Raw genomic sequence first — 25935 nt, 5'->3', positions numbered from 1 at the left:
ATAAATCATCGCATTATTAAGTGTACATATTTTTGAAGATAAAAGTATTAAAAAAAATTTACGCAGTTTGAAAAATAATTATTTTTATTTCCTTCATTTTTACCATGTGTTTTCAATTGTTTCTATTTTGGAAAAAATTAGTATTCTTCAAACTGCTTACAATATCTTAAAAAAATTGCATATATTTTATACTGAACAACTTTTGATTGACAATATTTTCTTCATAAAAGAGTCCTTAAAAAAATTTGAAAATATTTTCATTACATTTGTTCAAATATTTTCTGTAAAATGCGTGCTATTATGAAAACAAGGAGAAAAAATATTTTTAGTAAAGCCATGACATAAAGAAACAAATCTATGACATATTCACTACTATTTTCGTATAGTTAATTTATTTTTTATAACATCAAATCATATTTATTAAAACTTAAAGTTGTGGCTGCTCAACTTTTTTTAATGTTTCTTAAGTTTGTCAGGGAAAATTCCGATATTTTCCATTTTTCTTGCTTCTATCACTATTTGTATATATCTGAAATTACTCACCTTCGTTTTAATTGTTTCCTAATTAATTTTATCATATATTTTGCTACATATATTTATCCTTTCATTCTATGCTTCATTAATTTCATAATTTATCCATCTTGTAACTTTTTATTCATAATACTATAACAACTTTAGCTCATTACATTCTATAACTCAACAATTGGTATACATATTTTATAATTTCTTTATCCAATTTTTGGGCTTCTAAATAAGATATGGAAAAAATACTATGAAAATTATTACATTTATTGTCAATCTAAAATTAGGCCTTTTTTCCTCCTAAGTGCGAAAACACATTTACTAACTTAATGTAACGTAATTTAACAGGATTCATCTTTCTTAATAAGAACGATTCAGAGAAAAGCAGGATCAGTAAAAGTGAAATGTGTATTTTAATTTATATTCTGCTTCAAAAATGAGACAAAAGAGACACAGAAAACTTTTCTGTTATTATTTAATAGTATTCATTAGTCTTTAAAATTCCGAAAGAATTTTTAAGTTGCTGGAATCATACAATAGTCTCATTTGTAACAACTTGTTTTTTAATTTTTTTTCACACAATAACTTTTATTGTATGTAATTTGCTTTAAAAGTTCAAACATTTATTCTTAGATTGTCATGCAGTCTGTGTGTCTGAAAACTGCATGACCTATTTTATTTTATTTGTTCCTTGCAGAATGGTAATAATTGTTTCTTATTTGGTAATAAAAATCTTACTTTTGCTGAGATCGCAAAAGTTTTGTTTTATTATCATTACATCGATTAATTTTTTTGAGAAAAGTGTAAGTCCTCAGCCTTTCAACCATATTGCTTTAAAACTACTTTATTTATTTAAAGTAAATTATTAAATTTAAAAATTGTTAAGATTCTCTTATTTGACTCAATATCTTGTCTTTAATGAATCAGAAATAAATAAACAGATTGTCCTTATATGATATGAGTTATGATATGAGAATGTCAAAGTTGATGCTTACTGTTTACATTATATTTTAATTTTACAAATCATAAAAAGTTTTCTTTAATCAAAATTGTGTTCACCTCATAAATACACTTTAACTGCTACAAATTTTTAAGTCCTGGCTACCAAAGCTGTGGAGTTGGCTAATACGTATGAAGGAATTTATAGTTTAGGACATAACATTTACAAAAAAGTGTCAAATCTAAGTACAATTGTTTGGAAGCAAATATTATTCGCACTGCAAATCATTACATCAAATTTAATCATAGATATCAATGTCAGAAAAGTAAAAAAGAATAAATTCATGTATAAAGCTGACAGCAACAATCTCCTCATCATTACACGTATATAAAATGAAAATGCTTAAAACTCATAAATTGTGTAGTTACTTAAATTAAAGGTTTTAAAAACTAAACAATAAGGTACAAAACCCTGCTGCATTATTGAATATTGCGTCCACATGCTTGATAAAGACACCATAAATTATTTGCAATAAATTTATAAAAATAATTATAAAGCTATATTCTACTCATATATCCTACACCCACAACAAAACTTTATCCTAAAAAGGATATAAAATAGTAAGAAATAAATATGTGTTTCAGGAAGTCCGAATAAAAAGAGAATGATAATACACAAAAACTTTTAAAGCAGCTAAATTTATTCACACCTCATGTTCACTCATGCGTTTTTTAAATCGTATGTCGCAAGTGAAACATGCGCGAATTAATATTCGAAGATTTTCACGAGAAAATTTGAAACCCGACTTGGCGAATGTAGCATTGGCGAATTTCAAAATACGGTGCCAAATAAGTGCCCGGGAGTCGACTATGTGTAAAGTCGCGCCCAGGTGTGCTGGTATAGGTATGCATCATGCACAATGGCAGTAGAGATTAATCTCAGTGATATTGCTGAGGGATTATTCTGGATAACGTTCGCATTTTAAGGAATGTGGTAGGTCTAGAATTTGTGTTTATAAACATTTTCCGGCTACACAAGAGTGCTGAGGTATTTCACACACTAAAAAGTGAAGGTATTGTCCGTATGCATTGACCTGCTTACTCCCCAGATCTGGATCCTATAAAACCTGCCTGGAATGCACGTGGCAGGCGTGTTTCACAATGATCGCGCTCCTCCATACTGTATAAGACCTGAGAACGTCTTAGTCTAGTAAGAAGTGCGGAATTATTCTCTTAAGGACACCCCAGCAGTTTAGAGGACCTCAAATATAACAGATGCAAAACATGCATTATTATCTGGTGTAATCATACATCTTCCTGAGATGCTCATAACTGTTTCATACTGGCCAGAGGGCCTATTTTTCGCTTGCAGTTTGGAAATTGCCTAAAGAGCATATTTTTTATATTTAATTTTCTTATTTTTCGATGTGGCAATATTTGTATCCTTTTGCATTATAATTAATAAATGCGCATATTGTCTCCTCTAAATATGAACTTAGTTTCATCTTTTCTATCAATGTCCATTATTAATTATTAAAATAATGCAATATATATATATATATATATATATATATATATATATATATATATATATATATATATACATAACACATAATGCTTAATCGGTATCGTCTTACCTGTATAAATATTTAATTATTTTCAGAAGAAGAGTTTCGTTTTCAGAGGAGCCAGTGCTAAGACAAAGGAGCTTTTCGTATTTTCGTGATGATTATGTCAATGATTTTTCATTATGTGTAACAACGGAATTAGTTGTAAATTCTCAAGACGATCCTCCAATGGATGAGAGGAAAAATTATTTTACTCGAAGTAAGTACGTTTAATATTTCATAGAAAAAAATTAATGCTAAATGCGATTGACAGAGATATGTCTAATAATAAAAAAGAAAAGTAATGGGACTTGCATTGTTAAAATTTAAGCTGACGTTTATGTTTGCAAATGAATTGGGTTTTATTAAAATATTTTACTTATTTAAATTTCTCTCCTGTTTCAAAAAAATTGTATAGTTTCCTTCAAATTAAGTATGGTATACTTACTATTTTACCAAGAAAAAAAGAGAGTTATCTTCAAAAATATGTTATTCATTAAATAAGAAATATTATTTTGAATTATAACCAAGTTACAAACTAGTGGTATATATAAACTTTACCCCAACTTATGTGATATTTTTTTTTAATAATACCCGCATTTCATTACCAATCATCAATACTCATGATTGTTTTGAAGTTATCTTTGATTTCTGGATGCAGAACAAATTTTAAAAAATAAATGAACTAAGGAGCTTTCACATTATTTTAAAATCTAAAAATATCTACTTTGGAGAACTATTCACAAGTTTGCAAATGTGGCAAATTTATTTCTTCCCCTAAGATTTATTTAACAATTTAAATCATATTTTACTAACCTTTCTTTACCTTAATCCTTTTTTGTTTCTTTTTTGACGTTATCGAATTATTAAATCGCCTTTATGGACACGGATTTGATTTTTCTTACAGACTTGACATTTGACATAACATGATTTTTTTTACTTATATGCAATTTAAATTTTTTAAATGAAAGTAATTATGTTTATAAATAAACCCAGAGTTGGAATGTTAAAATTTTCATTCTAAAATTACAGTAAATTATCCGACAGCAGTCTGTCTACTCAATTAACAGTAAAGAATTTTTTTTTACCTTTACGGTTTTAAAATGGTTTTCTACTTGTATATTATGTTATAAGTATTTATGTTATTAAATGAACCCAGTATTGCACTAGGAAATTTTTCATTCTAAAATTATGGTAAAATAACTAGAAGCAGTCTGTCCATCCAATTAAAAGTCAAGACCATTTTTCACCTTTACTGTTTTGAAACCATTTACAACTAGTATATTATATTACAACTAGTATTATTATACAACTTGGGAAAAACCATGAATGCAATACTACACGTTTTTTAACCATTTACAGTTTGCTTGAAAATACTAGACTTTTTGTCTTAAGCAACTTTCCAGTGCTGATATCTATGCGTGAATGACAGTAATTTATTCTAATAGTCCGTGGTCACGAATTAGAGGGTGCAGGAAACTGCAAACTCGCCATGTGTAGAAGGGAACGGAGGAAATATGGTGATGTCAAAAATGCGACTCGAATCTCCCTTTTAGTCGGTCATGAAACTGACAGATAAGTCCTCTCACCTATAATATGTACCCAATTGTGAAGATCTAAGTGGGTTCAATAGGCCGACCTAGTTGGTGCGACACAATTTTGCTTGTTTTACCGTATTAAGTTAACGAAGTTAATAAACGATTTTTCTCACAGTTAATAGTTAGAAAACATTCTTATGTATTGTTATTTGACTGTTATGTTGGAGTACATTAAAATAACAATCAAATAAATTGTTATTTTAGTGTACTCTATGAACCATTTTTCTAAGAAAAATTCTAACAGTGTAGATTATAATACTTTTAAACTCAGGTATCTTAGATTCAATTTTTTAGACTATAATAATTTTTTTCTAGCCTTTGTAGGGTCTGAACGGCTTTTTCTTAATTCCCATGAAGCTGATATGTTCGATCCTAATGTTCCCCCAGGAATATATTTCTCTGTTCACACACCGTACGATGCAGTAAATCCTTTTCAGAACGGACATTTCCTTAGTCCTGGTATGCAGTATAAAATAACAATTAAAATGGTATGTATTCTATTTTTCACGTGTTGTATTTCTGTACTACCAGAATGAATTGTCTACCTAATTGCGTTTGATTGAACTAAAAAAAAAATTAAAACTTATAAAACAAACAAAAAACTTCTAAAATTGTGAACTCGAAAATTTTTCAATTCACGCAGGAAATAAAACTTTCCGTCGAAACTATCAAACTCTTTCACGTAGCCCACAATCAACATCCAATTCCGAAGTGCAGGTTGATTTTTATTGTTGGAAAATGGCACTATTTATTAAGTACTTGTTGCTACGAGATCAAAAGCTTATAATAAAACGTGGAAATAAAATGGATAAACGAAAATAAATTGGAATTTTATCTGTAAAATAGAACCGTTCGTATAAATAAGAGTCATTGAAAATACGAATTTTAAAAAACTGTAATATAATTGAACTGATATAATATGCATAATATAACTGATAAATAAGATGTTGTTATATTTTTGACTAAGTGTTTATTGTCTCTCACTCTTAATAAACAATTCTATTCTACAAAAATGGACAAAAATGCATAAAATTAACTTATTACACAACAATAACTTTTGAAATCTGGCAAAATGTAAGACTTTGTAAAAAAAAAAAATAGAAGCAATCGAAAGTTAAAGGAAATGTGTTTTTCGCAAATAGAAAATTTACGAACAAGAAATAAACTAGAAGTTTTAACAATTTTTTTGGTATTTTAAAATTTTCAAAAGCTTTGTGAAATTGACTCTTAATATTTTTCATGAGCGTAGAAAACCTAATGAAAGAAGTTAAAACTAAAGGCACTACTTTTTATCTCACCGACAGTTAATCTACCATGGCGGCTGATTTGCCTCGAGTTTAAATGGTTAGAAATTCGTAATAATTTATACAATTCATATATTTATTTTATGATAATTCATATATAAAATAAATTAGCATATTTCCCCTTTTTAGATAAAAAATTACGCATGAGAAACAATGGCAAGTCGGTTACATATTTTAATCCAAGACCAAAATTTCGAAGCGACTGGAATATGTTAACAAATTCTTAAATTTTTTATTAAAAAAATTTTCTCTTTGCATAAAAATTCTTTTTTGTACCATAGCTCACTTTACTAACGTTTTCCCGCACTTTAATATTGTAAAACTAAATTTCATTTTAAATTGTCGATTTGTAACAGAAGGAAGAAAAACTACTACGTGCACCTTATAAAACGGATTGTATGGATTATGTTGAGCTATGGAAGGAGAATAGAAGAACTGGTCCTCGTTCACAAGAGGTAATTATTGGCACTTTGCTATATACTAAATTTACACATTTGCATCGAATTTATTATAACAAGATGAACAGAGCTAATTCTGATTTGACAAAAAGAAGAAAAGAAACAACATTAGAGGTCTAAATAAATGTATCGAATTATTTTCTATCATGTTAGTCTTTGAAGCGTGAGAAAAATTTTACATGCCTTTGATAATTTACAATTTTCAAATTTTGGCAATACTAGTTTATAAAAGCGAAAACTGGGATTTTTCATAAAAAAGGGAAAAGGATTTTTTAGGGAAATGCTCAAGAAGCTTAAAAATCGATATAGGATTAAGACAGGGAGATATACTGTCTACAAAACTTTTGTTTCGAGCACATTATTAGAAAGATTTATTCCAGCCGAGTTGGAACAATCATAAACCACCGATTATTAATAATTTTTGCACTCGAAGATGATGTGGACTAATTGTCTAGAACAGAAAAATATTTAACAAAAACATATATAGATTTAGAAAAGGAGGCAAAAACTATGGGACTTTTGGTTAACAGGAAAAAGACTACGTTGTTATGGACAGAGAAAACGGACCAACCACGAATGTAGTAAATACTGAACTTGGTTTTGAAAGGGTGATAGAATTCAAATATCTTGGCTCAATTATCACTGAAAAACCCAAAGGTAAAGGCTAGACTCAAAGATAAGGGCTAGACTGGCAGCCGGAAACATATGCTAATTTTTAATGCTTAAGTTGCTCTGCTTTCACGAAAATTGAAACTACAATTATATAAATAATATATATATATATTTTTTGCTACATAGGGTGCAGTATTGGCTAGAAACATAATTTTAAGAAAAATTAAAACACTTGAAAAAGTGTATAAATTATTTTTTCAGTTATTTTATTTTAATTTTTTTTTCTAAATGCATTTAAGATTAATTTAAAATTATATCTATTAAGAAAATATATGTAATTTTATGAATATATTTTTTTTAAATAATATTTAAGCTATGATATTAGGAGGTGACATATGACTGTAGAAAATTTTCTATTCTAGTAATAGTGACAAATTAAATGTGGGGTCGTAGAACTTTTGATTCAAACAACATTCTCACGCAAAAATATATCATTTAAACTTACTACAATTACTAAATTGTAAGTAGTATTAGAACTGCGGGAAAAACCTGGATCAAAAACAGCAGCGAAAAACATCTAACATAAAACAAGTTTCTCAATATTAAAAAATAGACAAAAGCTTCATGTTTCTTTAAAAATTTTCATACATGATTTCTTGAATCATATTTAAACATTGAGTTTTTATTTTATTTTTCAAATAGGTTTATAATTTTATTAAAGAAAAGTAAAAAGGAAAGCAAAGAAAATTAAGTGAGGAAAAATAGAAATAAAAAAAGGCAAAAAAAACTCAATGGAAATATGAAAAAATAGAGATAGCCAGGTGAGTCAGTTAGTAATTTAAAATCGGAGAAATAGAAAGAAGTGAGCAAGCGAAAAAGATAAAAAAATTTTGAATCCCATTCATAATTAATTTTAAGGAATAAAATGACCACCTGGTCTTGAAAGAAATGCTTACATGATTATAAACGCTATAATTAAAAAAATTAAGACCCAGAGAAAATTAAAAAAGAAAATATATTTTTGATGGTATTTTAAATAATAACAGGAATACTTGTTTAGTATTCTTTTTAGTTGGGGTCATTTGATTTAATTTACATCTCTAAAATATTAAAATAATTATTATAAAATTTTTGAACTAATAAAAAAAAGTAATTTTAATTCGATTAAACATCTTCTACTTCTTTTGCGTAATATTTTTCTTTTTATTTCAGATGTGCATTCAAAAATGTGTAGTGGATTTCATTTCACAGTGCTTCAATTGCACATTCGTCGCTTTCACTTATCCTTCAGAAGCTAAAAGTGTATGTTCCGAAGGTAAAAAACAATTTATAAAAACTAGAATAATACACTAAACCTCAATAATAAAAATAAACCATTTAAAATCTTAAATTAAACAAAATATAACCAGAGCTGTACACCACAGTTCAGGGAGAGTTAGGAAAAACCGTTATAGTTTGAAATAATACACCAAGACATACATTCCATTCTTTTAAAAGTTTTTAAAATATAGCGAAATAAGCAAAGAGTGAAATGAATCTCCTAACTAAGCTATGGGATATTTTCCAAATTGCAACCCTTTGCACCAATGAAATTGAAAATTAGTATGTCATTGCGGCGGCGGCTATATGAAGCATCATGGACTGTGGTGTACTGCTATAGTGCTACTTCGAACCCGAAGATTTTAGGTTCGAATCCAACCGTCAACCAACGAACATCTCTCACAAATTTCTACTTCCACAGGTATTTTGCTCAAAAATGAGTATATGGGGTTTCAATTTTGAATACATGGGGTTTTCAAATTCGATTAATATTTGTTTCAGAGCTATTTTGGCACATTTTTGCTTAATTTTAGAAACCTCTTTTTTACAGTAAGTTCAATTTACATAAATTTACTAAAATGTTGCTTACCGTTATCCTTCACCAAGCTCTTTCACTGTAAAACATTTTTTTATGACAAATCGTGTTTAATTTTTAAAATTTCCATGGTAAAAGCATATATTTTTTTTCCAGGCGTTCTTCCTAAGTTGGGTATCGTGTGCAATGATGAAAACGATAAAGTGCCGAAGTGCGTAAATGCGTGCAAAGAAGAGTGTTTGTAAGTATGGGTATTTAATCTCACCATGATCTCCATGTGTCCTCTCCATGGTATCCTATTTTTCTTCATAATAATGACACAAAATTGCTTTCATTTTTACGATCCCAGCAATATTCGTTGCTAGATTTCTATCAATGACTAGCAAAAATTTCCTTCACTGACAGTAAAAATGAAATTATACCCGTAAAGTAATCACGACCATAAAGATCAGCCCGTAAATTTTTACTTGTGAAATATACACCGAAGATCCATTACATTATGACCACCCTCGATCTATAACAATGGGCTCGCCCAGGTTTTCATGGTTTCTCGCCCAGGAACAATTTTTTCATGGGGCACATTAGGACCCATAATCCTCATAGAACAGTCCCTGAAGTCTGTAAGCTACTTGAACATAATTGCAGACCAGGTTCACCCATTCATGGCAACAGTTTTTCTTTCGAGGGATGGTGTTTACCAACAAGATAATGCTCCTTGTCATAAGGGTTGATTCGTCATGGATTGGTTCGAGGAACATTCCAGTGACTTTCAAGTCATGTCTTGGCCCCCAAATTCACCTGACCTTAATCCAATAAAGCATTTGTGGTCTTACTTGGAAAACCAAATTCGTGCTGCTACGCTACCTCCTCGCAATGTGAGGGAATTTCAGGATCAGTTGGTGAGCTCTTGGTACCAGATACCTCAGACTACCTATCAGCACCTCGTGGAAGCAATAACTCGGCGGTTGCTAGCAGTTTTGAGGGCTAAAGGAGGTCCTACATGTTATTAGCAAGGTGGTCATAACGTAATGGCTCTTCGGTGTGCATTTACTACAATCCATTCCTTCTGAAGTCGACTGACTTTTAGCTTTGGCTACTTATTTTATCAAGTCAAAGTGAACTACAGATGACAAGAATTAGTGTAGTGTTGTTCTCTGCGGAGGAGTGTTTTCGTTGCTCGTGGTCATCAATGTAGTGAAAGAGCGAGAAATTTGCACGGTGCCCGCGATGATCAACTAGTACCTCAGCCGGACGGTAGCCGGATATTGTAACTACCCTGGAAAAAAGAGAGTACAACCGTCCAAGGGTATATTGGGAAGCTTCATGCGATGGTTGTTGCAATGGGAAGTTGTTTGAAACTCAGCTAATAATAAAAGTAATTCATTTCGATTGGACAAAATGGTAAAACAAGTTTTGATCATGAAATAGTTTTAATTCAGAACAAATTCGAACAAAAAATTATCAGTTTTAACAATTTATGTTTTGTTCTTTTACTTTTCAACATAAGTTTGCGTAAGAGATTTTTGTTACATCAAAGGTAAAAATGCTTTTTGAAAGTAAACCACAACTGAAAGCGTTATTCAGTCTGAAAGGCGAATAAAAATTTGAACTTCTAATCGTATTTCACTTATTTTACGTATTCCCACCGAACCATTTGAGTTAATTAAGAAATATGTAATCACCTATCATGCTTATTCATTAGGAATAATCTAATATATTTTATTTTATTTCATTTAGTAATCATCAAAGCATTTTTGATATCTTATCTAAACATTTCTGACAATTTGTGCATTCATACTTCATGCATGAATTGTTTATATCTTTGCAACATTATATATTACACTGTTAGTCTTTTCCTCGATTAGAAAATATCCATTGCATAATTTTTTTAGCATGTAAAAATATATGATTTTTCTTTTCAGTTTGAAATAAATGCTTGTAGATCAAAGCTTCAAATTGTCACATTAACTATTTAAAGGCCCAAAACATCTTTATCATCATTATTTTAAACCCTCTAAATGAGGTGAAAAAATTTTCTGAAATGCATACTTACCATTTATTTTTATTCAAAAGCAATAATTTTAAATTGTACTTTTTTTAAAAAAAACAGTGATGCTTTGTACTAATAAAACTTTTTCATAAGGCGATAACGTTCAATGAGTGATGTTTTAAAGGAACAAAAATATATTTTCAACTACAAGCAAAATCATTTTATACTTTTTTACTTAAATGCAGCTTATTTTAAAAATATATGTCAATTACTAGATTTTTTAATTAATTCAAAACACTTAAGCTCATTTCATTAGATTTATTTCATTTCAAAATATCAAATTAAAGAAATATTCACAATGTTTTCAATAAGCTTGAGAAAATGCAAATTGTTAAGAGATACTGCAAGTAGACTTCCAGTTTGCAGTTTAATTTGAGTATAAATTGCTAACTTAAGTATGCCTCCGTCATATGTAAAGCTAGAGGAAAAAAAGTTTTACGTCCATGAAAGCTGGTTGTTAGAAAAGTTAATTTGAAGGTTTGGGAATTTTCTGTAGCAAAAGCATTCGGTCGAAATTCTAAAAATAAAAATACTCACGAATGTCACAAGTATTTATTTACTTCCCCTATAAATTTCAAAACAAAGTTTATAATTTTTGACGTTAAAAAAATACATTTTTAAAATCAGTTTGGAAAAGAACCCTTTTTTATTCAAAATTCCTCTTCAATCATTACTTCCTCAGTAATTTTCTCATTGTCTTCGTTGCGAATTTTTTTCTTAGTCTACGCATGGACCGCAATCGTTTTTCAAAAGGTAGTGTGCAACAACTATCTAGGAAAACCAGTTTAACCCCTTCCTTCTCGCTATAGTGAAAATAAAGGGGGGGGGGAGGTTTCGCCCTCTATTTATCGCTCCCGTGATATTGGCGGGCTGTAGTGTTCAGTAGTAAGGCGCCAATAAGACTAAAATTAATTCATTTCTTTCACCCGGAAAATATTTAAACTCTCATTTTACGCACCAGATGGCAGTACCAGGATATTTTTAAGGTAATTGTAGATAGTTTATTTTAAGCTAGATGTCAGCACTTATCAAATACGTAATACAAATACAAAAGCAAAAAAATAGGCACTTTTATGACCGTTTTCTTGAAAATTAACCATCGTTAAGGGGTTAACACGTTGTTAATCTGAGGAAACTTTGTAGTCCTCAAAATGCACAAGATGGCGATCCAATCGCCATTCTTGTAAAAAATCTACGTAATCGTTTTCCCATTTAATCTCTATATATAAATCATATCATCAAACTTATCTCGTCTGTCCTTGTATATTCATGCTGACATTAAAAGTTTAAATTAGCTAATCACTTTAGCTATTTTTTTTATTTTTGATAAAATTTAAAAGTTAAGTTAAAAGTTGAAAACGAAATTTTAGTTAAGACGTCCTTATTTTGTTTTATTATTTTTTGAGTTTTGTTATTAATGTAATATATATTTTCAGAAAAATTATTTACACCATTGATGTTCGATCCCGGAAAATTCCATATGATGAGGTAACAAGTTTTGATTTATTTAATATATTAATTCTACCTACTTCCTCTACCTCTTCATTTGAAGATGTTCTTGATCATTCAGTGGATCTATACAATGTAAAAATCTTTATGAACTAACCCAAATCTTGTTTTTGATAAGTTCTTTGAGTTCTGATTTGACTTTGTTTGAGATTATTATACGGTCACTCGCAGTATTAGTTCAACCGTTCGATTAATATTCGCATTTTTTAAAGCTATCGCAATGAAAGATGAAAACTTGCCAGGAAATTAATTTTTGATTCGGTAGACAATACTGTTATTCTATCTGTATAGACGTTTAACTTCCCCTCATATCCCTGGAAACAATTTTACCTTGGCCCCAGTTGGGATCAAAATTGGCTCAATATGGGTCGTATAAGAACATGCAACGAGTGATCAATATCGGAATGTCTAGATTTATATACATATATCCCATTCCATACACTTTCAGTGGATTCCCTCACATGTTGGGGTTGATGCACTCTAAAAACTGTACCTCTGATTTCAGAGGCACAGGCTAAATGTACCGTGTATTTTCTTGCGTAAGAGGCACATAACTAATGTGCCTTTAAAAATGAGAGGCACCACAATGAATTAAAGGCACCAAAGCAAACGCCAGTCAATGCGCGGTACGAAAAGACTTTCGTGCCTCTGAAATTCGCTTCATTTCTTTTTCTTCGGTACGATCATGTAACGGAGAACAAGCGCATGCGCACATCAGTGAAAAATTTTATGACGAAATACGTTTTCTGTCCCCTCGCATCCACGCTACCGATGGAAGAAGTTTTCTGCAAATGTGTTCTATTGATGTTATAAAAATGCTTGAATTTGGTAAGTTTAATACTTATATCTTATTTTTATATTAATTCCTAAGTAACGACGGCATCTTTTTTATTAATACATTTCAATTTTTATTAGTGAATTATTAATGCTACAAATCTTATAAAAATGTTTAAGCGAGAGAGCTAACCCTAGTTATGTTTACATTTCTGTTGTAGTTGTATTATTTATGTTTTATTATTATAATATTAAGAGGAATGTTTTTAAAGTGCCCTATATTTGTTCTGTAGTGTTTGATTATAATTTTGTATGAGGTTTTCAATGTGGCGATTGCTATGAATAAGAAATCATTATTTGAAATACCAATTTGCTTTTTTGTTTATCTTAGTTTACATACGAGAGCTATCACAGAAATTCTCTCACAGAATGATTGAATAATTTAAAAAACAACGAAGAATGTTTTCGAATTTTTATTATAATTATGAAAAGTATACTTTCAATCATTAGCTATTTTAGAAAACAATTGACATTGATATCTAATTATAATTATTTCAAACTGTTATTAAACTTACAGTTGATATAAACCTGAAGAAAAAAATAAGATTATGCTTTATTTATATTTTAAATATGGTGTAAGCATGGGAGAAAAAGGCAATCTTCTAATGATTTATAAGTTTTTAATTAGTTATTATTTTTTTAGAAAAAGTAATGTTTAAAAATGTTTTATTCTAACATCACAGCTTTCAGTGTATAATTTCAAATTTTAGTTTTGAATTTATGACTCAAAATAGATAACATGGGATATATAATTATTTACGACTGTGAAACTCCTTTTAATAATTTTAACATTTCAAATTGAAATTCAATTTATTTGATTTTTAAAAAGGATTAATAGCTTGCTCCAGGGTGCTCTTGTGGCACAGCTGGTTAAATTATCTTTCACACTGCTTATTAGAGAACTAGGGTAATGAGTTAGATCCTGGCAATGTATAAAACAACTGGCGTGTATACTTTGCATATAAATTCTGCCACAACTGAAAGTTCTCTCATTGGTTATCATGCAGAAGATTCAAACGAGCTAGCTCAAGCGGAGTCAACTTTATCTGACCAGTATCAAAATTACATGGCATTTTAACCATGGCCGTTAAAAAGTAAAGCCCTAGAAATAGGATTTTTGGTCATGGTTGAGTAATGGGCGGTGATGAGTACCTTGCTCTTTGTTTAAAATAATATAATGCCAAGTACTTAACAGCTTGAATTTTTTAAAAAATATTAAAGTATTATTAACTAGAGCAGTTTAATTTACATAATTTTGATATCAATAACTATATATAAAAAATAAAAAAATTATTTGCATAACATTCATTGGATCACAAATGGATTAGATATGCAGAATCGCTGTTGTGTCACTGGCATTTTCCAAGATAAATTCTTAATGCTTTATCGATATATACTAAATAATTTATTAAAAAAATATTTGGTACTTCATATTCAATGCTCAACACTTTATACTCCATGTTTTCTTGCTACGAAAAGCTACCTAATAAAACTTTCTAATTCAGCATCAGTGATAATAATTTTTAAGAAACTTTTATTTTTTTTATTGTTATTGCTACCTTACCTGTGTTACTTAGAATAACATTATCAAAAAACTTTTATTAATCTATAACTAATGCTTTTCCTGAACTATAGTAAAAAATATATGAAGCGAAGCAATTTTGATAACAATATTTCGAAAGAAAATATATTGATTGTAAGGATTGATATGTGTATAAACTTGATACAGTGAAATTTATTATTTTTTTTTTTTTTGCTCTCTGAAAGGCAATTTAATGTTTGTGTAATCTAAATTTATATTATTAGTATAAATAAATGATTAATAGTTTTTTTTTTGCTGTTACTTTCTGTCTTGACTGTGTTCCAGTAAATGCAAAAAATTTTTTTTAAATATTAAATATTTTTATAAATAATAATTATTTTTATAAATAATTACTTTTCGATTTACATTTGAATTTTCTTTGTTGACTCCAATTTTGTTTTGTGTTAAAAACAATCCTTGCACTTTCTTATGTATTTAAGCTTAGATAGATTTACACTTTTTTTTCCTTTAACATGTTGAATGCCACACTAATTTTACATGGCTTGCCCGTCTGGCCAAAATGATTTTTTCAGTATATAAACCATTTTAGTAATAATAATGATATAAAAAAAAATTAGAGCATTAAAAATTTGTTCGTATTATGTGTTTCGAATAATCTTCTAGGTTTCGCCGTTCATCGGTGACCCCAGTGACGCTACGAAAAAACTCAACGCCAGTCACCGGTGACCCCTATGGCATTCAACGTGTTAAATTAGTTCAATAATATTATATATAAAAATTATTTTAGCTAAACCTATTCTTAATGTAATAAAATCTTCATGAATGTATTTGTGTACATTGTGATAGAAACTTTTAACTACTTATTCAAATAAAATACTCTTACATTGATAAGTCCTGTTTTAAATGTTCTAGCCGAGCTGAATGCATGATAAAACACTTACATGGAGAGGAAAACCACTAAGCCTGCTACAGTTAGTCTGGCGTCCAGGGGACTCAAACCCATGATCCAACTACCTCTGAGGATATTTCACATCAGCACTGTGGTCAATGCTAAACTATAAATAATGTGGATGCTGTGGGAAGGATTTGATCAGGCCTCATCTGCAAATGCTTTGCCCATGTACCTCCCCCGGCAAAGTGTTTAACTTGAGCATTTTTTCTTCCGGATACAACCTTTAAATGTCCGTTGCTATTTCTCCGAATTATTGTGATTCTGTATTAATAACTAGTGAAAACTAAAAGAAAGAAAAATGTGTGTCATTTGATTTTTTTCAAAATTTGGAAAATGTTTTAATAAAAGTTCTCTGCGAAACATGTGGACTTTTTTTTATAAGAGTCTGCATTAAACGAATCTTACTATCTCCAAGTAAAATTGACTTACAGTTGTTCCGCTCTGTAAAGCAAATTTATCTATATGTTATCACCTTTTACTATGATATTTTATTTTCTCATTATAGTGCTAATTTTTTTTAATTTTGTTTTATTTTAAACTATAATTTTTGTAAATTTGGTTTAGGCTATTCTCACTGGTTAAATTACTCATTGTATTAAGTATGTTTACCATTATAATTTTGCATCCGGTGTTGTGTTTTCTTTTTTTACCTGCACTTTTTCTTTATTGACCTTTAATTATGATATTACTATATATATATACATAGCCTATACTAAGTATTTCAAATTATTTGCCAGATTTTAAAATTCTTAGCCAAAGGAAAATGTTAGAAATTTTTTATGATAGATTTTTTCTGTAGGAAACTTTTAAACATAATACAAATTTATTATAAATTAATTATTTTATAAAAATGCAAATAGAAATTTAGAGTAATTTTGCTGTTGGGGAGGAGTAAACGTGCAATGAATGGAGGAGAGATTGCAAAATGCAGATGTTTTATCGTGTTTGAGGGGAGGAAACAGGGTTGGCAGGTTTTTGACATGTGACAGTTTTTGACAGTTTAAACCGTCACGTCAAAAACCTCACTGTCGAAAATGTCAAAAACCTATATTCATATGTGAAATTTAATTAATACATAAAATTTATATATTTTTTATAAAGGATAGTGTTTCTAAATGTTCTAGAAAAAATAATTTAAAATTTTGAAGAAACACTTATATTTTAAATAGTAACCAAAATCTTGTACTTTTGAAAACTTACATCTTTTGTAATATTATGTATTCATTTTCATGTGTTATTGAAAATTTGCAGTGATATTATTAAGAAATTTATTTATAACCAAATTTAGTGTATAGTATAGATTATACTAAAAATTAGACATTTTTAAAGATAAACATTAGCAGTTTTGTACATTAGACATCTTCTTTTAAAGAAAAATCTTTTTAATATTCTTTTAAATCTTCTTAATAATCTTTTTAACATAAGACAATACAAATTTAAGTGCTTTCTGTTAAATACACAGAGTAGTTAGTGTCGATTTACAGTATATTCAGCCTATTCATTTACTATGCTGAAAATTTAGTTTATCCAAATACTTGTGAATTTCATTTTGCTGAATACGATATAGTTTTGTTGAATATCTAAATATTCCGCTGTTGAATAATTACTTCTTGCTTTCAAGATATGCATTATTTGTGTTCTTAATACAAGTGGAGAGAAAAAAAATAAGAGATAAAAATTGTTTTAAAATGATAAGTGCAATAATTATAAATAAATATAATAAACAATATGAATTATATTTATCATTATTCATAAATATAACTACTTTTAAATTCAAATTAACATACTGGATAATAAAGATATTCGGTAAAACATTAAAAAAAAAATTTTATACACTTGTATCAAGTTTGTATTTATACAACATAACTTGTAAGTTCCTTATAAATATTAGTTATAAGTTTATATGTCAAAAATGCATAGTAATAAACTTTTAATTTTCTTAAGTATCAAAAAAAAAAAAATTTTTTTTTTTTTAAATATAAATATTTCAACAATTTTTGTGCAATATTTTGTGCACATGCATTTGAATATAAATTTCTGAGATTTTAAATCTGTTATTTTATCTTAATTTTAATTAAAAAATATTTTAAAACCTGCTGATTACCTATAGTATAATTAAATTTCAATATAATGCATGGCAACTGTTGGTAGTTTTGAAGTTTATATATTTTCTTGGCAAACTTCAGTTTTTGACATTTTTGACGGTTTAAACCAGTATTATACCCTTGTCATGTCAAAAACCACTTTTTGACGTCAAAAACCCAACCCTGGGAGGAAATAAACATAGATTGAGGTTTATTTTTGGCAACGTATTAGATTAGTGTAGTAATATAAAGATAAACCTGAATCGACGCTATGTTCTGCGTTATTAAATTAGTGCATGTATTATTGTCATGAAAAAATATTTTTTTCTGCTAAAATAATCTGCATCTTGTTTTTCGTTTGAAAACAGCTTTCGCCAATACTTTCCCCCAAAAGGGAACAAGGTCTTTTTTCTTCAATTGTAAACTAGCCATTGTACATTTTCTCTATGGATTAGTTTTATTTTGTACATTAGATTGTTGTAATCAAGTTTAAGTTAAAATAATTTTTATTTTAATAATATTTATAAAACAAATGCATGTTTAATGATTGGGGATAAAAATGCGGAATTTCACGATTTTTAAAATACTATAAAAAATAAAAATTCTGAAACAAGCTTTCAAAAAAAAATTGTCAATTAAATAATATTAAGTACAGTTAGTTCTAAAAAAATTGAAAGCTAATGTTCCCAAAATGGGAATGATGGCACCTAATGGGTTAATATGCTTCGCCAAAATCCGGCTTTAAAAAAAAAAAAATTCATTTCAATAGAAAGAAATCTTTGATTTTACACTTGTAAAGTCATTTGATTAAACATATTTGTTGTTATAAAACATACAAATTGTTCAAAATCTACATCTATAATTTTAAAATATTGTGAAAGTTCTATGTTTTTCCATATTTGTGTGCAACTGTTACTAAATTATGTAATATTGTTCTTTATGTGTGAAAATAAAAGATATTAGATTTCATGATATTTAGTGTTTAATTTTGATTCTTATAAAGCTTTTTTATTAAATCTCTAAATATTTAAAAAATATCTAAATTTATAAGAAATTTCCATTTTGAGGATACTTTTTGGAAAAAAAATCCATGAATTATATTGACTTGGAATAAACAGAAATAAATATTATTTTTTTATACCTATATCTGATTAGAAAAACATCATTGTAATTGTTGAAGTATCATTAAACGCTACATAATTAAAGAAATTGTGTAAATTTAGATATTTTATAATTGCCTATGAAAAAGCCTTAGATGGAATCCCTTGAGATGATCACCTCAAGTGGCCAATATTCAAAGAATTCAGAAATATTTTTCATTAAGAATTATTATAATTAATATATTGGTAATAGTGTAAACCCCTTTTTATATGAAGTGCAAGCAAATTACAAATGGGTAAAAAAAAAAAAATTTGTTCAAATCTGGTAAATAACAGGTTTTGGCACCACTAAATGCTTATTTCAATGAGTGGTTCATAAAAGCAAAATCTAAGGTACAATGTACCTTTCAAGCTAAGAGGTACATCTGATTTTGCCTCTGAAATCAGAGGTTCATTGTGCCTTTCATTTTTAAAGGTACGTTGTGCCCTTAAAATTCAGAGGCACAAACGATCCAAATGTGCCTCTGAAATCAGAGGTACATTGTGCCTTTCATTTTTAAAGGCACGTTGTGCCCTTAAAATTCAGAGGCACAAACGATCCAAATGTGCCTCTGAAATCAGAGGTACATTGTGCCTTTCATTTTTAAAGGCACGTTGTGCCCTTAAAATTCAGAGGCACAAACGATCCAAATGTGCCTCTGAAATCAGCGGTACAGTTTTTAGAGTGTGGGAATGAGAGGGCTAACTTCCTGGCCAAATCCGCTGCCGAATAAGACACTGATCATTGTAAGAAGCTTACCTTTAGTGAAATTTCTTCCCTGGCAAGAATGAAATTTAACAAGACCATAAGAACTCCTCCCAACCACTCTTGGCATTTTGCAAAAAAAAAAAAAAAACGGGGAGAATCTTTCAATCTTAGACCGAGAGCCCATCAAACTGCCTTTTCACGCTTCTTGAGTGGCCACACTAGATCCCTTACTTTCAACCGGGGCCAAACAACTTATCCTGAATGTCATTGATGCTCGACAGACATGGCATCCCTCGCTCATATTCTGACTTGTTTGGGGTTCGGTAAAGATGAGGTCCTGCGAGACTCCAGTCTTTTTATGGACTTTTTGGAGATGTTCGGATTCATGGGAGTCGTCTAGCGCTGCTAGACGATTCCGAGATTAGCAACAACAACAGCATATACATATATCGGCTGAATAAAATATCGGCTGAAGAGGAAAATTCTATATATGGTCAATATTAGAAAATAATGGCCCTTTGAACAATTATTGAGACAAAATTCATGAATATTTTCCCAATGAGAATCCAAGTTATTTCGTTGCTAGGGATATTTATTAGTTAGGGTAAAAATAAAACTAGATTTTTTTTTTTTTTACTTTACACTTTTTTGGAATTTAAAGAACCTCCACGGAATGGGTTTTCAATCTAACACTTTGCTTGAACCTGAAGCCAACTTTATGATTATGTTCTGTGAATTTGTCTCATTCTTTTTCTTATGTTAGCGATGGTGCATAAGGAATAGTGATGTTGGACATCTGGAAATAAATTCATTTTTTTACAGTGTCTACAAAAAGCGTTTGCCCTGAAAGATTGTTTAAGAATTATAGAAATAGAAAAATTTTGCATAGTTTTGCCGTTAAAGTTAGGGGAAAATGTTACACCTAGTGAAATATTTCTAATGTGTTAATTGATAAACGTAAACCTTTTAACAATGCACAATATTTTGTACCAAATCAGCTCTACCACTAAAAAATATTAATATTGGATCAAATTAAAGCGAATAATTTTGTGATCTCTTTTTTTATGTTTTTATATTTTCTAAACCATATCTATATCCTTAAGTGCAGATTGTTTATTTTTTTAACTATTTTTTTTTCGACATTTCGTATCGTGAATTTTTTTGCGAATTTTGGTCCTTCTTTACCATTACAAACTCGCAATCCTAATCATTATTGATTACACTTTAACCAATTGACGCAGTCATTTTAATAGTTCAGTCTTGTTAATTGAAATAAGAAGTTGTGATTATATATTTAAAAGCTGTATGCTTTGAAATTTATAGAATACCATTATTAAATGTAAGAAATTAATAAAAATATGCGTATCTTTTTATCGCCATTTATTTATTTTTAGCTTTTTCAACACACTGAAAACTTTTCAGATGGACTTTCGTGAGTATTGCATTGTTTTAATTAATAGGATCATTTTAAAATTGAAAATGATTTAAACCATTGATTTACTTTTTAGCCGTCAAATAATCGTAGACGTGGAAGTGGATGATCGTGAAATTTTGCGCTATGAATACAGTGCGAAATATCAGGTAAGAAAAGTAAAAAAAAAAATTAACAAAAAAAAAACGTTAGTCGATTGCCCAGTCCTGCATAATTCATACTTCTACTTTATTTTCATTAAAACAATTACTTTAACCTTTAAAGGTTTAAAAAAATAATTGCTAGTTAAAAATATTAAAAAATTCCCATTAGCTTGTAACTAAAAGTTATTTATTATCAAATATTTGTCTAGTTTAGAACGGGAGCGATTTGAAACCTTTTCAATAATCTGGAGATCTCATACTTCATTAAATTTAAAATTTGACTTTATTCATTTCTCAATTTTTTTTCATCGATAAAATTCGATCGATAAAATTTTTTTAACGAATAAAGAAAAAGTAATTAATTACGTACTCAAGCGAACTTAAGGCAGAGAGTGCGTCTCTTGTTTTTTAGCGGGGCCATCTATAGCCATGAACACGACTTCAGTCAAACACACACGTCACAGCCCGTTATAAGGAGTGAACTCATTCAGACATCCACAGATCGTTATTTTGACCTGGACCAAAGAAAAATCAATCTCCAATTCAGTACCCTCATAGGTATAGATTTGTAGGGGGTTTCCTTAGGGGACTCTGTTGCCAGACAGATTTAACATACGCCAATCAACATTTACCACAAGGGGAGTCTTAGGGTGGCTGGGATCAAACTCACGACCTCTTAGACATGGTCCAATTCCCAACTTACCCGAATCATATTTTTTTCTTAACTAATGTAGTTTATCTTCATTACCCTGGAGAATCGAGTAATTGAACAAATGGATAATAATGATTTTCTACAAGGATTCCTTAACAATTTTCTTCAAGCACTTTTTTCCATGAACAACTAGTTCTTCATCAGATAATGTTAATCATCATCTTCAGGATAAATAGTTTACTTATACTGCCTTCCTCTAAATACTTCAACAAACATAATTACCATGATTTTTAATTCCTTAACTCAAGAACTGTCCTTTTTCTGCATCAGCATTTTTCAACATTGCAATTCTCACCTTTTCAACATTACACAAATAATGATACAAATGTGTTTTCCTTTTTCTCTGAATTTTGCAGAACATTCTCTCCAGCCCGAACTGCCAAAATTTTCATTCTAAAATTACTGTAAAATAACCATAAACAGGCTGTCTATCCATTTAACAGTAACCTTTACGGTAAAGAATGTTTTTTTTTTAAATCTTTACAGTTTTTAAACCATTCACAGCTAGTATGGTAAAAAAAAACTATGAATACAAAACTATATAGTTTTTAACCATTTAAAAACAAGCATGGTTTTAAAACCATAATAAAGAAAGAAATTTAACGGAACATTGCAGCTAGGTTTTTCGTCAGGTAATGAGCATTGGAGTTATGTTATGGTCGTGTTGTGCTTTATCGAATAGTCGTATACGTAATTTATCGAGTCTATCATTAGAGATGAGAAATACTGGACTTTTTTGTGTTAGACAGATTTATGGTGCTGCCATCTATGCGTGACTGAGAGTAACGTATTCTAATTGTCCAAAGACACAAATTGGGTAGTACAGAACTCTTGAAATCCTTCGCGTGTTGAAGGGAATGGAAATAATATTAGCCATTTCGGCTATAGTATGTACCCAGCTACAAGGAACTAACTGGCTTCATCAGGTGGTCCCAGCTGGTACGATTTAATTCCGGTTGCTTAACCGTAAAGTGAGAGAAGTTAATAAACCGCTTTTTTTACTGTTAACAGTTTGAATAGCATCTTATTTATGGGTATTTGACTGTTTTGGTTGAATATGGTAAAATACCGATTAAATAAATTGTTATTTAACCAGAAATTTCTAACAGCGCACGAACCAATTTTTCTAGCAATTAGAAAAAATTTGAGTGTGCTAATATGTAAAATATTTTATCCATCTAGGATGTCGAGGCATTCAGCTATATTGGAGGTTTTATCGGCATCTGGCTTGGCATTTCGTTGGTGCAAATGACAGACTTTATTGAATCCATCTTTCTGATTGGGAGATATTTCTTCAAAAAAGCTTCTTGTGATTGTAAATTGTTCTCTGAAAAAGTGTAAATTAATTTTAAAATAATTATTAAAAGAAATATACGTAAATTTGTTTTTGCTTCACTTACTTTCATATTAATATATCTCATATTTGTGGCCGTAAAATACAGGAAAATAAAAAAATTACATTATTTTTAGGAAATTGAAATTCACAAGTTTAGTAAAAAATAAAATATATGTTTTTTGTATTAACTTTTCAACAATAAACAAAACAACAATAAGAAAATTAGTGAGTTTACATTTTCAACTACTTAGTTTAATTAAATTTTTCTGGAAGGGTATTTAATTTATCTTCAATAGAAACTTGATTTATTGTTTTAAAATAGATAAGTTTATAATTGTAACTTTTCTGTCAAAACTGACTTAAATTATTCATATTAAATAAATATCACTTACACTGTAAAAAAATGAGAATCAAATTGGGATAAGAATTATTGTCACTATGTGGATGTAACATGTATAAAATCCATTATTTCGTGAAGTCCATCTCACCAATAAATTTTATACCGTAATTTTTAGAGTAATATTAATATAATATCAGGGTTTCAGTAATTTTACAGTAAATATTAATGTAAAAATTGAAGTACTACAAATTTTTGATTCCGTGTTTTGTTTGAGCGGCAAAAGCAAATAATATACACTGTTTACCCAAGAGTTTACATCGAAAACATGTAATTTAAAAATAACATTATAATTGTTAAACTAATAAAAATAATATCTTTCTTAATTTCAAGATCGATATAAATAATCACTTAAATGATTCATAAAATAAAAAAAGGTATTTAAATTTTCTACAAATTAGTCAGAATCTAAAAGTGCAGTAGTTTAGATAAAAAAAAATTGCATTTGATCAGTTATTTAATTTACTGTCGAAGTATTTGTAAAATATCCTTCAAACGAGAGAGTTAATCCAATCTTTTAAAACTCACTTTTCTTAGGAGACCTTATAGGAATTTTCATTCTAAAATCACCGTAAAATACCAGGCTACAGTTTATCCATCCTATTAATCGTAAAGTTTACGGCGAGGAACATTTTTTTTTTTTTATCTTAGCTGTTTTGAAACCATTTACAATAGTAAGCTTAAAAAAAAAAACAACGATGACAACAAAAACAACGAAAACTATACGGATTTTGAACCATTTCCAATTTGCATTGCTTCAAAAGCATAAAATAGAAATTTATCTGGACGCTGAAGCTAGGATTTCCGTTAAGTAATGAGAACTGGTGGGTTGTGGTTGAGTTGTGTTTTACCTAATGAATCGTTAAACGTGATTTAATTAGTGTATTCTTTCTTTCACCCATCGTGAGAGATGGGAAATACCAGACTCTTTTTATTAATCAGCTTTATTGTGCTGCCATCTACGCGCGAATGTGGGCATCGCATTCTTCAGGCTCACAAGTTAGAGAGTGCATGCAACTGGAAACTCTTCATGTATTGAAGGGAATAAAGGAAAAATTGTGGTGTCAACGGTGGTAATCGAACACCCATTCTATCTTTCATAAAATTGACACATTATTCATCTCACTATATTATGTTCCGAGCTGCAAGGCACTAAATGGCTTCATTAGGTGGACCTAGTTGTTGAGAGAAAATTCTGGTTGCTGAACCGTATTAGGTGAAAATATTTAATAAACGGTTTTTCACAATACCGTTTTATTTAGGGTTATTTGACTGTTTTGTTTAGAAATGGCAAAATAACAGTTAAGTAAATTCTTATTCAATCATTTTTCTGGAGAAATTTCAAACAGTGAATAGCATAATATCGAAATTGAAAAATTTTCTTCTCTTGCGAGTTTCGACTTTTTAAAAGTTGATTTAAAATACTTGAAAAGTTAGTCTTAGAAAGAAATTCACCAGCAATATAGTTCAATCTTCAAATTACAATAGAAGAATCAATAAGATAATTAACAAGAGACAAAATTATACTTTAAAAAGTCATTGTTGTATATACCCAATCCCAAAACAATTAGTTTCATATGATTTAACCTTTTTAAACTGATATTCTTATTTCTGTAATTTCACAATTTCATCTAAGAGCATCATTTATTGATATAGTTTATTAAAATGCTTTTAAAAGCATCATATCAAGTTTCAAATTATATTTATTTCTGTTTATTTTTCGAAGCGCTGTACCCTTACACCCACTTTATATTTCTTGCAGTAAATTAAAGATTAAGAAGAAAATTATGTAAAGGAAATCGGATATTAATTAATGGTTTTATAAACGTTATGCTAATGATCTCTTTCGAATAATCAATCCTAGAAATTAAAGAAAGAGTCGTTTGATATTAAGACAAATTAATTTACAAAGAGTTTCCAAACTATACAGCACATTTTGAATTTTCTAAGAGAAATAATAGTTAACTATGAAGTTTGTTTTTATAATATTTTGTTTTATTAAACTAAAGAGACACATTCCTGCACCAAATTTCTTGAATCAGAGTGGTATAAAATTTTTTAATTACTCTAAATATAATTTACTAATTTATTTATTTTATTTTTGCCTAGTATAACCAAAGAAGCTTTTTCTATAAAAGAGATTGTCGAAGTTTGACATACATATTAGTATACATATAGTACATATATTTTTCTTTTACTT

At 29.0% G+C, this 25935-nt stretch overlaps 1 protein-coding gene and 1 long non-coding RNA gene across 2 annotated transcripts in view; both read left to right on the top strand.

The window, feature by feature from the left end:
- LOC107452668 (degenerin unc-8) overlaps positions 1–23382 on the top strand; it is a 30615-nt gene extending 7233 nt beyond the window's left edge. The window contains exons 5-13 of the mRNA XM_016069216.3: positions 3125–3288; positions 4982–5154; positions 6327–6425; positions 8253–8355; positions 9052–9136; positions 12382–12433; positions 21110–21147; positions 21224–21296; positions 23185–23382. Of these exons, the coding sequence (XP_015924702.1) occupies positions 3125–3288; positions 4982–5154; positions 6327–6425; positions 8253–8355; positions 9052–9136; positions 12382–12433; positions 21110–21147; positions 21224–21296; positions 23185–23343 (946 nt within the window). The 3' untranslated portion in view covers positions 23344–23382. The remainder of the gene's footprint in view (positions 1–3124; positions 3289–4981; positions 5155–6326; positions 6426–8252; positions 8356–9051; positions 9137–12381; positions 12434–21109; positions 21148–21223; positions 21297–23184) is intronic.
- LOC147807044 (uncharacterized) lies at positions 13142–16143 on the top strand. The gene is made up of 2 exons (XR_015435481.1): positions 13142–13282; positions 15744–16143. It is a non-coding gene; the product is annotated as an uncharacterized LOC147807044 (long non-coding RNA).
- Positions 23383–25935: the final 2553 nt, after the last annotated feature.

This window comes from Parasteatoda tepidariorum, chromosome 7 (assembly GCF_982258835.1).
Source record: "Parasteatoda tepidariorum strain Cologne lab strain chromosome 7, Ptep-v5.0, whole genome shotgun sequence".
Taxonomy (NCBI): Eukaryota; Metazoa; Arthropoda; class Arachnida; order Araneae; family Theridiidae; genus Parasteatoda; species Parasteatoda tepidariorum.
This window is presented reverse-complemented; position numbering and strand designations above follow the sequence as displayed.